This window comes from Panthera pardus, unplaced genomic scaffold, assembly GCF_024362965.1.
Source record: "Panthera pardus isolate Hobbes unplaced genomic scaffold, ASM2436296v1 HiC_scaffold_20, whole genome shotgun sequence".
NCBI lineage: Eukaryota > Metazoa > Chordata > Mammalia > Carnivora > Felidae > Panthera > Panthera pardus.
In genome coordinates this window covers 76,074,280-76,092,242 of record NW_026526766.1, presented here as the reverse complement: position 1 = coordinate 76,092,242, position 17,963 = coordinate 76,074,280, and the positions used below count along the sequence as shown (strand labels likewise).

Below are 17,963 nucleotides of genomic sequence, written 5' to 3'. Positions count from 1 at the left end.
GACCTGAGCCAAAGTCAGACATTCAACCGCCTGAACTACCCAGGTGCCCCCCAAACTATTCTCTTTAAACATCTCTTTCTTTCCTTTGTTCTAACACCACTTGGGGTTTTATCTCCTTCCTACATCTGTGTTATAGAATAGATTTCCCTGCATTATAGAACAGAATTTCATTCTCCAGTATTTCTTTCCCTTCACTGGCACTTGGGCCCCTCCACTCCCCATACACACTTCCCTGGACGCATACATTTCATCCTGTAACTATGCTCAAAACCTCTCAAACTGTCTCTCCTCCATGGTCCCATCACGGCGGACCATTGACACTGCTCAGAACATCAGGGGTCCAATTTTAAGCAAACCATCTTCCTCTCAGGGACTCAGTTTGTTCATCTGTAAAATGGAAACAAGACCAGGGACAACCGTGGCAGCCCAATAAAGTAATGCATCGCTTTAAAAATGCCTCCCCCACTGTTCTAGCTCTGGTTCGGTTTGGCCGGGAAGCATTTTGGGGTTACAAAGTGCCGTCCAGTTCCAGGAGTCCCTGTTACCCTACATTTCCCTCAGGGCTTCTGTCTACTCCCTTCCTGCAACGTTGCTGAAGTTCTCCCTGAAACTTGCCTGCCTCATGGAAGCTGGCCATGTCCAGAAGGTGGGAGAGCACAGGGCTGTGGCCACCTACAGGGTCAGGAGGTAATCAAGGCACAAAGGATAGTACAAGGAAGACACCTCAAAGGATACATAGATGTCAAGAGAGCATTTCTAGGCTGATGACAACTCTTTTAACAGTGAAGTCTGGGGCACACCATGACCTTTTTAGTGGCTTGAGATTCCAAGGGCTCTTTATTTTAATGATTAACGGCTGTATTGAGGTATAATTGATTTACTGAAAAAAACTGCACATATTTAAAGTATATAGTCACCACCGTCAAGGTGCTAAACGTATCCGTCACTTCCCAAAGCTTCCTCCTGCCCCTTCATTTTGGGGGGCGTTGTTTTCGTTAGTCTCTTGCTTTGTTTGCAGTAAGAACACTTAACACGAGATTTACCAGCTTAACCAAATTTTAAATTGCACACCACTGTTTTGTCAGCCGCAGGCCCTGTGTTGTATGGCAGTCTCCAGAACTCATTTACACAACTGAAGCTGTGTACCCACTGAACAACGAACAGTTCCCCATTCCAAGCGGCTGAGTGGGCAGAGAGTGTCATGTTGATCTGTGTTTTTTATCTTTTCATCTCCCTAAAACTCTGGCCCTGTAATTCCCACGAGAGCCTTCAGCTCTTGAAAGCTCAAATTCTTTTAAAGACCAATTTGCCAGGAAATCAGGCTAGCGTATTCGTTCTTTGAGGAATTCCTCAGTGAGTTCTCATATTGTCTGTTTACGCATCTATCCATTCATTAAACTGTTCAACAAACACGCACCACCTCCCCGTTAAATGTCATTGTACTAGGCTCTGCAGGTGCACAAACTTCTGCCTTTAGAAACACACGGTGTGGTGGGAAAATAAGATCGGCCACCGCTCCTTCCTTCCCCCTCTCTCTTGAAGCCCTCCTTTCTTCGCTTCTGTGCTCAGACATCCACCGTACCCTTTTCCAGGCCAAGCCCCATGCTGTCCGTTGGGTTGCTCACGGAGGAGGTGGGCCATATACACTTAGACTTCATGAAACGAGTTCTAATTGATGGTGGGATGGCATGGAAATTAAAAATGCCTCCAGCTTTGAAGTCAGCCGGGAGCTAGGTTTGAAATTGATTAGGCCTGTGACCTGAAGCAAATCTCTGCCCCTCCCTTCGGGCTCAGCTTTGCATCTGTATAGTGGGGTTGTGCATGTCTCCTGCTGGGATGCTGTGAGTATCATAGCAGAACATGGTGCAGGTGGAGGACTTGTGATGCAGCTGCCACTCTATTATTAGTAACAAGAAAGCATACTCAGCATTCAGTGAGGCCACAGAAAACATGACTAATTTGGCTTGGCTGAAGGAAGGAAAGAATAAGTCTTCAAAGACAATGGGGATTTGTCAGCAGGGTGAAACTAACATGCCCTAGCTTTGGAGAAGCTGGTGAGACTGGAAACAAAGTTGCTGTCTATCCCAGTCCTCCTGCTTTTCAGCAAGGTCTCTGCTGTCTCAGCAATGCTCCGCAGGCCTATGCTCTAGGACTTGCTCCAGGTCCTGGCCAGTCCCCTGGGACGGAGGCACGTACTGGCTCCCCCTCTCCTGTGCTGGCGCTGGGACCCTGCGGCAGGCACGTGGCAGAGGCAGCCTGGCTGGGACAGGAGCCAGAAACAGAGGCCACTGGCAAGGTGGGGATGCGGAGGGCAGGAGAGAAGCCCTCAGGGCCCACTCATAGCCTGGCTGCAGAGTGACAGCTGTCTGGACACGAGGCCAGAGTCACTGCGGTCACCACGCGCTCCCTACGTTCACCACCACGCAGGAATCTCCTGCAGGCTAGTGGCTGGAACTGCCAGGAACAGAAGAGGAGGAGACGGAATGTGCAAGACAAGGAAAGGGGAATGAGGGCTGCCTTTGGGGGGAGGCAGTGCTTCCCTGATCACCAAGGCCCTGTTCCTAAAGCCTTCTGGTTCCCAATTCTGACTTTGGGTAGAATTCCTGTAAGCAGTCTTCTACAAGTGGCATTCAGTGCCACACTCCGGGGAGAGCACGGACTTTATGACATGGTTGGATTCCTACTATGGCTCCACTTTGAAGGAACCATGGTATTGATTGTGTATGACTTTCCCACTCCGAGACTCAGTTTTCTCATCTATAAAATGGGGGTAACAAGATCTGCTCATGAGCTACCTTTACTCCCGCTCACTCCTCAGTTTAATAACGGGCTCTCTGCCTATTTCTCCAATACTCCTCCGTCCCCTCTAGCACATTTTAGTTACTGTTTGTTATCCTCTGATGCCTGTCATGCCTCTCTCCCCATCCTTTCCTCTTCCTTCCCTCCTCCTCCTCCTCCTCCTCCTCATTGCCTTCCTTTAAAACGTCTTCCTTTAAAAAAAAACAAAAACAAAAACAAAAAACGTCTTCCTTTAAGAGCCAGTGTATTGCTACCTCCTCCAGGAAGCCTTCCCTAACCAGGCCAGGGAGAAATCATTGCTTCCTCTTGGGGATCTCATGTATTTTTATGCATCTATGCTATAATCGTTCCCTCATCTTCATAGCGTAAATCCTGTTGTCCCTGGCCCCAGCCTCCGCACTTCTTGAGGGTGGGGCTTTGTCTGGGCGCCTCTGGGTGCTGAGTATCTAGCAGATGGCCTGCTCCCCAGTAGGTGTTAAGGAATGCAGAAATGCATCGCGGCTGTGGGACATGGGGCAGCTCTAAGTGTGGGTGGCTGCAATAAATTAGTCTCACCCCAGGAGGAGCAGATGGGCAACAGAGAAGGACTAGCATTTGCATCTTTGCACAGGTGCACCATCTCGTTGATTTCACAAGGTCCCCCGCCACCCTGGAGGAAGCACAGCAGTGATGCATTCACAGATGAGCAGTCTGAAGCTCAGAGAGGGGGTCACTCCTGCAAAGATACACCCTTGAGAGCTTCGTGAAATTTTTGTGTGAAGCCAAAGTCTGTTCTCCCTTTGCCCCGCCACACATGCTCAGCAGGAAGGAAGATGGTGTGATCACAGCTGCGTTTTAATGTCCCTCCTCCTCTTCTCTAGACCCAAGCTTCCTGGTTCTACTCACGTACCAGCAGATGTTCAGGGAGAAGGTTTCTCTATCAAAGTGTTGGTCTAGGCAGAGGCTCTCATCCTGGGGTCCATGCTGGAGGTCCATGAAATAACATGGCAAGATAATACATTTTTACTTCCGCCAGCCGCTCATTGGAAGTTAGCCTTTTCTTCTGTTATAGACATGGGTACGCTCACAGCACCTGTGACTCTGTCAGTGATAGAAATCATGTGCAGTTTTAGGTCATCTTTCATTTGTTGCAAATGTCTTAAAATATAGTTTATGCTGGGGCGCCTGGGTGGCTCAGTCGGTTAAGCGGCCGACTTCGGCTCAGGTCATGATCTCACGGTCCGTGAGTTCGAGCCCCACGTTGGGCTCTGTACTGACAGCTCAGAGCCTGGAGCCTGCTTCGGATTCTGTGTTTCCCTCTCTCTCTGACCCTCCCCCGTTCATGCTCTGTCTCTCTCTGTCTCAAAAATAAATAAACGTTAAAAAAAACATTTTTAAAAAAATGTATAGTTTATGCTGATCACCACTTCCAATTTATGGTCATTATCTGTTACTAGATCTTTTTATTTAATGTGTCAACAAAGAAGGGCGCCTGGGTGGCTCAGTGGGTTGAGCAACCGACTTCGGCTCAGGTCATGATCTCACAGTTTGTGAGTTCGAGCCCTGCGTCGGGCTGTGTGCTGATAGCTCTCAGAGCCTGGAGCCTGCTTCAGATTCTGTGTCTTCCTCTCTCTCTGACCCTCCCCCATTCATGCTCTGTCTCTCTCTGTCTCAGAAATAAACATTTTAAAAAAATTTATAATGTGTCAACAAAGAAGCATATATAGATTATTATATTGCAGCTGGCTTTTAAAAAACCTGTTTTGATAAATGGTTTCTTTTGTAATGTTTTTTTGCATTTGCTTTAATGCATTTAAAGACATTAATCTAAGAAGTGGCCCATATGCTTCTGCAGATTGGCAGAGGGGTCCTGGGCACCCAGTTAAGAACCCCTGTTCTCCGGTTTGAGGAACGTTCAGGATTGACTTTTAAAAGCATGCTATTGTTGGTAACAACACAACAATAAAAATGAGTGCATGGGTGGGGTAGTTTGCAGAAGTTTGAATTCATTCATTCATCCACTCATCTTTCTGATAAAAATCTAGAAGCCTGTATAGCATTCTAGGCACTGGACTGCAGTGAGCTTGCCCGAGCTCTGCCTTCATGGAGCTTTTGTTATCTTGTGATCACCCTGGTAGGTAGAGTTAGGTGCTGTGGCCTATGACCTGTGCTTGAGGAAAGGAGGCTCAGAGAAGCTGAATGAGTTATTAACGTTTCTTCGCTGATAAATGGCTGGGCTGGTTTGAGCCCGTGGCTTCTTCATAGTAACGCACGGTAACACTTTCTGATTTCCCTGCTAATTGTATAAGCCCCTTGATTTCCTTAGGTGCAAAACAACGGCAATGAGCAATAGAATGGAAACAACGGGTACTGTCTCTTCTCACTATTTCACTCTTACATTTCCACCCTATCTTTTTGGGAAGCCACATCATGTTATTAGAAATCTGAGCTGGAAGGACCCCACGAGATCACACAATCGTCATAGAAATGTGGCACCTGAGGGGCTCAGGGAGGATAGAAAGTCACGGGGGGACACACAGCAGAGCGAGGCAAAGCTGGACCCAGATCCCATGCCTGGAGCCGCCAGCTCATGCTCTTTATGTTAGAGGACACAACCCCATTTGCTCTCTAATGGTGAGCTCTGCTGCTTCCAGGCAGCCCCCACTGCCATCCCAGGGCACGAGTGTCTTCCCCCCTCTCTGGGCAACAGGCACTCTCCGGGCTGGGCGTTCTGAGCAGTTGCTTCTGAGAACGCAGTGCCCTCCCACCCCTGGGCCCGTCTTAATGAGCTTCTCTCTGAGATGAGATCTGCTAGAAGCTCTCAATGACTTCATGTGGGTATTTCATAAATAAATAATCCTCAAGCCTCAGCATTTGTCACTGAACCTTTTTAATAATGGTTCCTTTTTAATATGATGATGGGACTCACAGGGGCAGGAGAAAGGGGGGTGGGGTGAGGAGAAGAATTCCTACGACCGAGCAGTTAGAAGGAGGTGATGGCTTTTTGCCAAGGAATGATGGTCTCAAAGATCAGATGGACTCCATGGTCATTGTGCGTGGAGGGGTGGGGGGGGCGGGTCACACATCAGGAGTGTCCTCGTGTGACAGAACGCCTCAGGCTGGTTTGGCTTCAGGGCCTGATACTCTGGGGAAATCCACTTCCCCCATTTCTCTGGGGAAACACCCAACTCCCATCCTCAGCTCCCTAGAGTAGATTGGCCGCCCCTGCCATATGCTCTCACAGTACCCCGTATTTTTTAAGCATCTATCATCGTTTGTAATTATAGACGTAGACATACGACATACAGACACAGACATAGGCCCAGATTTGGTTGTAGGCATAGACAGGACTTGCTGGGTGACTGGGTAACTAAGCAGTACGTTCCAAGAGAACAAAGCCTGTCCTGTTTGCTCTTTTCTTCCTACAGAACCTGCAGCTCCCCCCACCCCCAGCAGTGAGCACTGGGTAAATATTTGTGAAATGAACAAATGCATTTCCAAAACACAACAGCCCCCTGTTGAGGTCCCTGTTTGAGCCTGGCGGAGATGGGGGGCTTTGACATCTTTTATCTCATCGAGTCCTGACCACACAATCCTGTGAGCTGAATGTTACTGTCCCCATTTCACAGATGGGCAGTGGACACTCACGATCGTTTTCTCTTTGTCCCCAAGACCACACAGCTGATGGGCCCCCTTTGTCCCTCCCCTTCCTCCACCTCCTGTGCTTATTCATTGAACAGCTGAGGCACAGCCAGCACACTGAGGGACGTGAGGAAGGATCTCCGCGTGCAGGAAGCTCGTGAGCTACTCAAAGGCACAGACACACGCAGGAAGCTTTGAGACCACTCTGCACAGCAATACATATTCTTGACCTAAATTACTGCGAACCGTAATTGCTAGAGGAAGGGGAATGATGAGCATCAGCTGTAACACCAGCCCCAGAATCTCCAGCTGGGAAGGGATCTTAAGGAGGAAAACAGGACACTGCTCTCTGCCTCAGAGTCAGACCCACCAGGGCAGAGCCCCGGCTCTGCCACTCTGACTTACTGTGTGACACAGGACAAGCCCCCAGCTCTGCCAGTGCCAGTTTGTGCATGTGAGTGTGTGCGTTCCTTTCTTAGTCAACAGAAGGGGTGTACGAATAGCACCACCCCACAGGGCTATGGCAAGAAGTGATGAGATGGACCATGTGAAGTCAAAGCTCTCGTGTCTTGAGTTGTCAATAGATATTAGCCATGGTTGTTGTTCCCACCACCATGAGATTGTGCAGATCTCCCTGGAGGCTTGACGGTCCCCCACCACCAGCCCAGAACATGGCCATCCCACCTCAGTCTGCGTTCCTACATCGGCCCGCTGCAGGACCTTGTAAGACCTTGTTCCTTCCCATTGCTCAATAACTCCGATTTTATGAAAGCCCAAATCTGCCTCCTTGTGGCCTGTGTCAGCTCACCTCTGCCTGGAACCCTTTTATAACTAATCTTTATAAAGCACTTGCCGTATGCCAGCCACTGCCTTGAGGCTGTTCCTACATTGTCTTTGGCTGGTCTCAGAACAGCCTTCATCCTCAAAATGGTGCCTCACTTTCTTCTTCTACAAAATGGGGATGATCGTATCATTTACATCATTGTTTTGTTTTGTTTTTTTTAATGTTTATTTATTTTTGAGACAGAGAGAGACAGAGCATGAATGGGGGAGGAGCAGAGAGAGAAGAGGGAGACACAGAATCCAAAGCAGGCTCCAGGCTCTGAGCTGTCAGCACAGAGCCCGACGCGGGGCTCGAACTCACGGACCACGAGATTGTGACCTGAGCCGAAGTCGGACGCTTAACCGACTGAGCCACCCAGGCGCCCCTGTTTTTTTGTTTTTTAATGAGGATTAAGTAGGTCGACACAATCATTGCTTGGTACACTTTAGGGCATATTATGAATGCCCAGTAAACATTAACTATTATTGTTGTTTTCATTGCCATAATGATTTTTATCAAATACCAACCTATGTTACTAGTCTAAGTAAAAGTAGGCTCTGCCTAAAACCCTTTGGTGGCCACCTCATAGGTCTCAGGGCGAAGTCCAGAATTGCCAGGGCCTGGCACACAGAACCTTGCGTAGCCTGCCTCCTGGCCTATCATTTGCCACACCCTACTTCCTCCCAGCCCTCCTGCTTCATTGCATCGATTAAAGTTTCCTTGCCTCTAGGCCTTAACTTATTCTGTTCCATCTGCCTGGAATACTTATATCTTCTTCCTTTGCCTAATTCCTGCTCATCCTTTATGTTTCAGGTTCAGTACTGCCTCCTCTAAAAAGCCTTGTCTGACCCACACTTCCAGGGTCTGGCTGAAGGGGGCCTCTTTATGAACCTGTGGCCCCAGTTATATTGTTAGGTTAACTTTTGTGGTGTGTTTTTCTACCTCCTTAGCATATGCTATGTCACACCTATTGCCGTGTGCTCCAGGAACCAGCACAGGGCCCAGGACAGATTCGGCATCCATGAAAAACTTGAATGAGTAAACGGACAGTATGTGGTTCTCGGTCCTTGCCTTCTCCTGCATTGGGCTCCTTACACTCTCAAGTGCAACTTTGAGGACACCAATTACCACCAGCCTTTGGGCACTTTCTGTGTGGGGAACATTTTGCATATATTGTCTGGTTTATTTCTCATGCCAGTTCTGCCACCTACGTGCTCATATGCCCATTTTTCAGATGAGAAAGTAGAGACTCAGAGTGTAAGGGACTTGCCCAACATCTCATAGTGAGTGAAGCCGGGAGTCAAAGCTGCTGCAGATCCACTCATCTATACTGCTGCTCATGCTTCTGGAGCTGAGAAGCCTGTCTTAGGTTCCTCCCTCTATGGATGCTCAGGAACAAGTGTGCCCGTTGATATTAGAGAATGATTAGTCTGCCCCCTGGGGTCTTGTCACTGTCTGGGCCCTGAGTCATCCATTCACACCTCTCTGTGAGTGACACAGACGTCTCCAGGTGTTTATTAACAGCAGGCTACGTCAGCAACTGTTCCCAGCTGCCTTGCCTGATGCTCACCCTGTGTGGGGCTCCGCTGACTCAGCCGAATGGAGCCCAGGTGATGCATTTGCACTTGAACAATCAGTGCAGGGATGGCAGCCTCACTCAGCCTGGGGGAGAGGGGGTGTCTGGTTGACTCAGTTTTTTTAATGTTTTATTTAATGCTGAGAGAGAGACAGAGTATGAGCAGGGGAAGGCCAAAGAGAGAAGAAGACACAGGATCTGACTCAAGCTCCAGATTCCGATGCTTGGACTCACGAGCCATGAGATCATGACCTGAGCCGAAATTGGATGCTCAACCGATTGAGCCACCCGGGCTCCCCTGGTTGACTCAGTTTTGAAACCAGCAGTATCAGGAAGAATTGGGATGCCTAAGCTGGAGAGTAGCTTGGAAACAACTTGGACAGTGTCCAGACCTGGCAGGTGCAGGAACACAGGCATGGAGAGGCCAAAGGAGAGCCGTAGTAATGATCAGCTCAGCACCTGACCCGCAGTGGGTGCCCAGATATTTCTTAATGAATGGATTATGAATCAGTTTGCACTGGGCTTCTGTGCATATCATGTCATTGTGTTCTTACAACGATCTTATGTGGTTGGAAGCTAGAAACATACTGTTTCCACTTTACAGATGAGAATACTGAGGCACAGATGAAACTTCATGTAGGAGAAAGAATGTGTGTTCCGGAGTTGGGCATACCTGGCTTCAAATCCTAACTCCAACCCTGACCTGAGTGTTTTCCCGTTAAAAAAAAAAAAATCAAAAAGGATATAGCAATCCAGCCTGCCATGGTTTTTTTTTTGTGCATATAGTTTTAGTGAAGCATATCGATGCTAATTCATTGCATTTTGCATATGGCCATTGCATATTTTCTGTGGCTGCTTGTGCATTACAAAAGCAGCTTTGAGTAGTTAGATCAGAGACTGTAAGGCTTACAAAGCCGAAGGTATTTACTATGGATTCCTATAAAGAAAAGCTTGCTGACCCCTGTTCTGCCTGGGATGTTAGGTACTTAATGAAAGTTGGTCTTTTCTCCTCTCCAATGAGGGAGAAGTGGTTTCATCATGGTTCTTTTTCTGAGACTTTATAGGCCTTGTAAATACCATCGTGTAACATGCAGAGTCTGGAGCTGGAAGGGCTGATGTGATGTTAGGAGCACTGAAGAAAGAGCCAAGGAGTAGAGGGTTCTAGTCCTGGCTCTGTCCTACTGTGTAAGCCTGAGCGCTTTCCTGTGAGCTGTGAATAGTGGGTTGAGTCATGCCCCCCCAAATTCATGTCCACCTGGATCCTCAGAACATGACCTCATTTGGAAATAAGGTCTTTGCCAATATAATTGAGATAAGGACATAATGGATTTGGGTAGGTGCTGAATCCAATGGAGGGTGTCACTGTAGGAAGAGGAAAAGACACTGATGCAGGAAGAGGGCCATGCGAGGGTGGAAGCAGAGGTTAGACTGATGTGGCTATAAGCCAAGAGATGCCAAGGGTTGCCAGGAGCCATGGGAAGCTCTGAAGAGACCAGGAAGGATTCTTCCCTAGGGTCTACAGAGGAAGCAAAGCTCTGCTGACACCTTGAGTTTGAACTCCCAACCTCCAAAAGTCGGAGAGAGTAAGTTGCTGCTGTTTTCAGTCATCTGGTTTATGGTACTGGTTATGCACCTCTAGGAAAGGAGTACACACGTTGCCCTGTCTTATTCCAAGACAGATAGAGGCTACTGTGGCAGGTACACAGGCCAGGAGGCAGTGCTGGGAAATATGCAGAGGCTGTATACGTTCTACCCTTCTGGTTCTTCCTCCTCAAAGACACAGAGGTTGGACGCAGGTTTCTACGGGCTTTCCTGTTGTGAGAGCTCTGACTTATCCCGAGGGCCCAGAGCAAGTTGGCCCAGCACGACTATGGCATGGGAGGAAGCTCAGGACCTGACATCAGGCACACTTGGGTGCATACCCCGGCCTCTCCACCTCGTGGACAAGGGCTAGTGACGAGACCCCCCCAAGACCTAGTCTCTCCAGCTGCGTGGTAGGAGTAAAAATGTGTGTCATAGGACAACGGTGAAAGTCAAAGGAGAGGGCACAGTGAAGGAACCTAGCATGGCCCTCCATGCACAGCAGGTGTTCAGGAAGTTACAGATGATGAAGATGTTAGTGCTGATGGCAATTTCTGGCAAAGCTGTGACTCACCCAGATCTCTCTGTCACCCCAGCCCACCTCCACCTGCAGCGCTAGTCCCTTGATCCTTTGCGCTCGGCTACTGGGGCAGCTTTAAGCTCCCACAGACCCCAAATCCCGGACTCAGCAGCTGGGATGAGGGATTAAGTCTGGAGTTAAGAGAATGTCAGAGTCTGCCTTGAGCTACTTCTCTCACTTGTGCAGGATGATTCTTCATTTCTGTAGCCTGACACAATCACTGCTAGACTCAGTAACAGCCCCAGTGTCAGGTCTTTGTGTTTTAAATAATGTTCTCCTCATGTAACTGATGTTTATGCAGAATCAATCCTTTCAAAAGCTAACAGCCTCCTTATTTGTACAGCCTGAGCTGTCTCCAGGTTCCACTGCAAGGTGACATTTTTTGCTTGTTTTTCTCTTTTCTCCTTTGTTTTTCTTTGTCATTCTCTGACTGCTCTCTGGGTCCCTGTGTGTGTTCTCTTCCATTTACACAGGGTCTTTTTCTTCTTCCATTCTCTTTCTGAGCCTGTCTCCTTCCAGGTCCCAGTGCCCATCTCCTGCACCCCTCCCCATCCCTTCCCCTCCCCACCCCCTGCTCCATACACAGTGTCCCTGTTTTATTTACCTTAATGTTTTCTCCTTTAAAATCTTGGTATTTCTTACTCCGGTTTCTCCCTAATCTAGCTCTTCATTTCTGTCTCTCTTTTCACATACTTTCTCTGCCTTCATCTTCCTCTTTTTTAGTCTCTCTATATGACACTCCTCTGGGTGTCTCTGTCTCTCTGTCTGTCCTTCCTTCCTTCCTTCCTTCCTCCCTCTTTCCTGCCTCTCTTTCCTTCCTTCCACCCATCTATCCATCCATCCATCCATCCATCCTGTCCATCCATCCAGTTCTTTCTTTCTAGCAATGTTCTACATGTGTATCTCTTTATGTGGTCTCACACTTTCTCAGCCTGTCTCTCCCTCTGTCTTTATCCCCTCTTTTTACTTCTCACTTCTTCTTCCTCTAAGGTTATTCATATTTTAATAGCCTTAATGTCTTCGCAGGATCCTCAGCTCTTTCCATGATTCCCAAATGGCAAGTCTATCAAGAGCCTCAGTTCAGGAGCGGGTTCATTCTCTTCCCCCATTCACCTGCCATCCTGACCTCATTCTGTGTAAAGTTGGGAAATGAGGGATAGTCTGGCAGCTCTCCTGCCATCTTCTCTGTTGTCCCTATACTAAAGACTTGATCATGAAAGACTTGGGAGGGCATCCTAGACTTGGGGATGGACAGGGGAGTGTCCTGGTGGAGAGACCCTTGGTAAAAGCAATGATAGGTGGAATCTGCATCCAAGCCTTCCAATGTTTTCTTTGTCTTATTTGAAAAACATTTGCTTATCACAGGTTTTTTGCCAGGCCTTGTCCTGAGGGCCAGAGAGGGATGAGTTTACTCTTGAGCCATTTGCTCAAAAAGCTTAAGGTCTCCCTGGGAAACCATAGAGCCAATGATTAAGATCAATGAGATAACAGATTTAAACAATGTACTCAGAGGGAAAAGAAATTAATTCTGGTTGGGGGAAATAGAGAGGGTTTCCCAAAGGAGGTCATAGCAAGCTCTATGGAGGGAAGGCCTTTGTCATGTGTCACTTCTGCATCCGCAGTACCTAGAATAGTGCCTGCTACGTAGTAAGCACTCAGTAAGCACATGCAATACATGAATGGATGGATGGGTGGATGGATTTGAAGCGTTTTGAAGGATTCTTAGGATTTTGTCAAGGAGAAAAGTTAGAGATGAGCATCCTAGACCCAAGAGCATGATTAAAGATTCAGAGAGGTGAAGGTGTATACTATACTCAGATCCCTTCTTCAGGGCTGATCTGCCCATCCCCTGGACCGTGGCTCATGACCCACACAGCTGTGTTCCTCACTGGTCATTGCCCTCTGCCTTGTGCAAGAATACCAGATGACAGCCTTTGGCCAGTGACTGGCCAACAGGGTGTTGCAGAAGGCTGGTTCCTTGCCTCTAATCAGGAAATCCTTAAAGGACCACCCAGCTCCAGAGCTCCCCTAAGGACAAGGTGAGGCTTTAGATCTACGTACATTAACCACATGGCAGGTCAGCCTCTCCCTTGTCCAGTCCTGTCTTGCTTACTTTTCTAAGAGTATGTCAGAGGGATCCTTGGTAAACCTGCTGTATGCAACTGTTTCAGAGTCTGTTTTCAGAGACGCTAACCTAAGATTATGTGTTTAGGGAATGAGACCTGTGGCTCACCAATAGAGAACATGAGGACAGGGTAAATGGAGCTGGACAGGTAGGCAGAACCAAATTATGAAGGACCTTGAATGCCAAGGAAACTAATTTAGATTTTCTTCTGTAAGTAATGGAGAACTATTATTAATCAATGAGGTTTCTAATTTAGAGCTGGAATTTATCAAGTTCTCTGGCAGTCAGTATGGAAGATGGCACAAAAAGGGATCATACCAGAGACAGAAAATAAGCTAGGACACCAAAACCTAGAACTCCAGGCCTATGGAGGAAAACAGTGGTAGAAGGATGAAGGATGGTCCACGGGCATCTCCCTTCCTTTGCATTTCTGGATTCCATGAGCCTTACATCATGGGATAATGCGTACTTCTTTACACTGTCCATGGTGTCCCTTTAGTATCTTATGCACCTATGGGCATCACAGATACTCCAGTGCTAGGATATCCTTATTTGGGGCTCTTTTGCCAGAAAATAGCATCCAGAAACTTCTGTCTGTGTATATCCTCTAATAAAATTTTGGCAGATCCACAAATTACGGTACCTAGTCCCGTGTTTTCCCTTGGGAACCTCATTTGGGAGGAATCATGCATTTGCCTAGAATCCCGTGACCTTTCCAACAGATGTCCTATGGTGTCACTTTTATGCGATAGCATGAAGAGCACAGTTCTGGGGTTCTAGAGTCAAACAGTCCTGTGTTTGTGCCTTGGCCCTGGTATTTATTGGCTGGTAATTTGGGGTAAGTCCAATACCTTGTATAATTTCAATTTATATCAAAAGTAGGAATATTAGGAAGACACCGTTTTGCAGAGTTGCTATGGGGAGGTCTGGAATCTGTAGAAACATATGTAATGTAAGTTAAGAGTTGTATAGTGGGAGGAGCTTGATCTTTGGACTCAGCTGGAACTTGGCACAAACTTCAATTCTGCCACGTTACAAGCTGGGTGGACTTCAGCAGGACATTCAACTTTCTGAGCCCTAGTCCACTTATTTGTAAGATGGAAATCTCATGCCTGCCTTCCCAAATTATGGGGATTGACGGAATAAAGAATGCAGCGTCCCAAATATATTCCCCTTGATTGCAAGTAGACATTGTGTCATATGATGGCATACCTGTTAATTTTTTTTTCTTATTAGTTTTTTCTCAAATATGGATTGGTATCATTTTCTTGGTTACAAATATCATGAATGATGATCTTAAATGTGATGAATGCATATTTAATTTTTTTAATCTAATGATACACGTGTCTCTGGGGTTTAACCATCCCCTTCGTCTCCAAGGGAGGAAGCGATGCTGTCCACATACTTCGAAACCATCAACGACCTGCTGTCCTCCTTTGGGCCGGTTCGTGACTGCTCTCGGAACAATGGGGGCTGTACTCGAAACTTCAAGTGCGTGTCTGACCGCCAGGTGGACTCCTCAGGATGTGTGGTAAGTGCCCTTGGCCCATGAACATGGTGCTGGCCCAGGTACTAAGACTGCTCTCTGGAGGCCCCTCCTTGTGAGGGGGGGGGGGGGGTGGCTTGTGAAGGAGAATCACACTACTCATAGCTCCTACCTCTATGTCCTCTTTGGCACATCAGGCTTCCTTGGTTTCCTCATCTGTAAAATGGGTAATTAAACCTACCTTGTGGAAGTGTTGGAAGAATGAAATAGCAGCACTTTAGGGCCTAATATGCAATACATCCTTAAGAGCTCCTGGCCTCAGGTAGGTTTCTGTCCATTTGGGAGTGAGATAGGGCATGTCTTATCTCTGTGAACACAATGGGTCCATGTCAATGAGATGTCTAGAAGAAAACATGTCAGCTGAGATTTTAAAATTGGTAGAAAGTGGGGAAGTTAGTGGTGAACTGGCTTCAAAAGATGAGTCACCTTCCATTAGGAAAAGAGTGGGCAGGGTGCGTGGGTGGCTCAGTTGGTTAAGCATCTGAATCTGGTTTCAGTTCAGGTTATGATCTCATGGTTCATAGGTTCAAACCCCACATGCAGCCCTGAGCTGACAGTGCGAAGCTTGCTTGGGATTCTCTCTCTCTCTCTCTCTCTCTCTCTCTCTCTGCCCCTCCCAGGCTCTCTCTTTCTTTCTCTCTCTCTCTCAAAATAAATAAATAAACTTAACAAAGAAAAGAGTGGGGATGGCCAAAGCAAGGGCATGGAGAAGTATGGCAGACTTGGTTGCATAGAACTCTAGTATCTGGCATGGGAGAAGGACACAGAAAAAGGTATGTGAGGATCTTTGTTGCCTACAGAAGAGGCTCCCAGATTGGCTGGTTTGTTTCATAGGAATGACCTAGGGGGGCTTGTTTAAAATGCAGGTTCCAGGAGCACCTGGTGGCTCAGTCAGTTAAACCTCCGACTCTTGGTTTCGGCTCAGGTCATGATCACACAGTTTGTGAGATCGAGCCCCACATCGAGCATGGGATTCTCTCTCCCCTCTCTCTCTACCCCACCTCCCCGCTCAAAATATATGTTTTAAAAATTAATTAAAAAAATCCTTAAAATGCAGGTTTCAGGGTCCCACACCAGTAATTTTGATCCGATAGAGGGGTTAGGGCCCAGGAGTGTAAAATTGTAACAATTTAATGAGTGTTGTATGTATGGGGAGGCAGTGGTGTCACGGAAGCCCATTTGAGAAACGTCACTCTACAAGCTGAGCTTCTTCACCTGGCATTCGGTGCTTTCTTGATTTGGCCCCTTCCAACCTCTCCAGCCTTTTGCTTCATTTTACACTAAGGCCAGTGGAATGAATTCGATGTAGTTGTCTGAACATACTTGCCTATTTAATGACTCCGAGCCTTTGCTCCCGCCATCCTTTTGCCTAAGGTCCTTCCCCCAACCACCCAGCCAGTGTAGCAAACAAGTAGATCTCTTTCCAGATTTGTCTTCTTTTCCTTCCCCATCTTGGCAAAGTGACCACTCTGTTCTAAGGATCATCACTGTTGTCATGCACCTGTTACATCTGCTACATCCTCTGTAATCATTTATAGCACAAACTGCCTTTTTTCCAGTTTATCCTGCCCAGTGAACTGAGAGAGAACCCAGGAATCTGTCGATTCAACTTAACACCCCAACTGTCTGTGTAAACAAGGATGAAAGAAAGAAGGGATGGAGGGAGGAACGGGGCCAGGGATGTGAATTCCTGCTTTGGACTAGAGACCACAGGAAATAGAATACACATTCCACTCTTAATGTTCCTGCACCACAGCTAGGGAAATAGACAGTGGCTGGGAGCCCAATACAAAGAAGAAGCTTCTAGAGATTGAGACAATGCAATTAAACTACATTTTAGACTCAAAGATCAGCAGATCTTCAGAAGTGGATGGGCAATTAGAGATCTTTTTTATTATAATTCTTGGGATCATAAGTGATAGAAACTCAGAACTAGTTTAGGCAAAAAGAGTAAATGTATTGGATCTAACAGAAGTCTAGGCACAGTAGGATTAAGGGGTTTAAACAATGTCATGGGATCTGTCTTCTCTTCACTCTACTTTCCTCCGAACCATGTCATTCACTGGACAGCATCCCCATTCAGTAAGTCCTGTAGGACAATAACATCTCTTTCCTAGATCCTCCAGCTCTAGTCACAGGATCTCGTCTCATTGGGCCACCTTCATCCTCATGCCCATCACTGTACCAATTGCTGTGGTCAAGGGGAAACACTGGGCTCATCCCAGACCCAGTCATACCCGAGACTTTGGCCAAGTGCCAGCTGCACCTACAGTACATGGTAGTGAGTTGGGGGAAGGGCACAGACTCTCAAGGAAAAGTAGGGTACAGGCAACAGAAAGAGGGGTTGGTGACAGCGGCTGTCTACTTCAGAGTATTGCAAACCAACCCTCCATTTTGCGTATCAGAAAAGTGAGGCCCTCTGAGAGAGAGGAGGAATTGCCCTAGTCTTAAAGCCAGTCAGTGGGCATGCAAATCAAAAGGATGTCCCAGATCGTCTGTGTTGTCTCCACAACAGAAAGCTGATATTTCTGAAAGGCATGAGTTGCCTGCCTCTATTTCCTTCTTTCATCAGTTCCGTTTCCCGAACTAATTAAACTCCCTCTCCTTGAAGATAGATGTCCCAGAAGAACGAAACGTCAGAATGCAGAGGGATGCACACATGTGTGTGTGTCTAGGTAAGAGTTGTCTCTTTTCCCTCTCTCATCAGCGTGAACTGGAAAAATAAAAAGAGAGAGAGAAAGAACATTCGTTCCCTGGAGGTTAAGAGAAAATTCAACAGTTTGATGAGGTTGTCAAAGACCTTCCTCCCTAGATTAAGGATTTAATGTTAAAGCTGCAACTCCAGGGCTCAATGGAGGTAAGGCACGCTCTTCTCTGTGCCTTCAGAATACATGGGGAGACACCCACTCCTACCCTGAACTTGAAAATCTCCCTCATTTCTTTTTGGTATTTCTGCATAGAGAAACTGTTTCTTACAGCTCCACTTCTAAGAAACTCAATTTGGTAAAAAAAAAAAAAAAAAAAAAAAAAAAAAAAAGTAGTAATAATACCTTATATTTTTAGAGCACTTCAGAGTTCCCCAGACATGTCTGCCTCCAATAACTCATCTTCACAACAAACCTGAGCAGCGGGTTCCCCGCCCATGCGGGAAGCAGAGTGACTTCCCAAGGTATCACCACAAGGTGGCCAGGTAGAGGCCCAAGAATGTGTTTTAAGTATTATTCTTCATGCCACAACCATTTTGGCTTGCTTTCCTGTGATTCTGAGTGGAGATAGTAGCGGAGAAGCTTGGAAGGAAGACTGGGCTAAGCA

At 47.1% G+C, this 17,963-nt stretch overlaps 1 protein-coding gene across 4 annotated transcripts in view; it reads left to right on the top strand.

Moving 5' to 3' along the window:
* Nucleotides 1-17,963, top strand: part of ASTN2 (astrotactin 2) — an 874,248-nt gene that overhangs the window by 500,186 nt on the left and 356,099 nt on the right. For all 4 annotated transcript variants that reach the window (XM_019454036.2, XM_019454034.2, XM_019454035.2 and 1 more), the window contains one exon: nt 14,486-14,636. In XM_019454036.2, the coding sequence (XP_019309581.2) occupies nt 14,486-14,636 (151 nt within the window). The remainder of the gene's footprint in view (nt 1-14,485; nt 14,637-17,963) is intronic.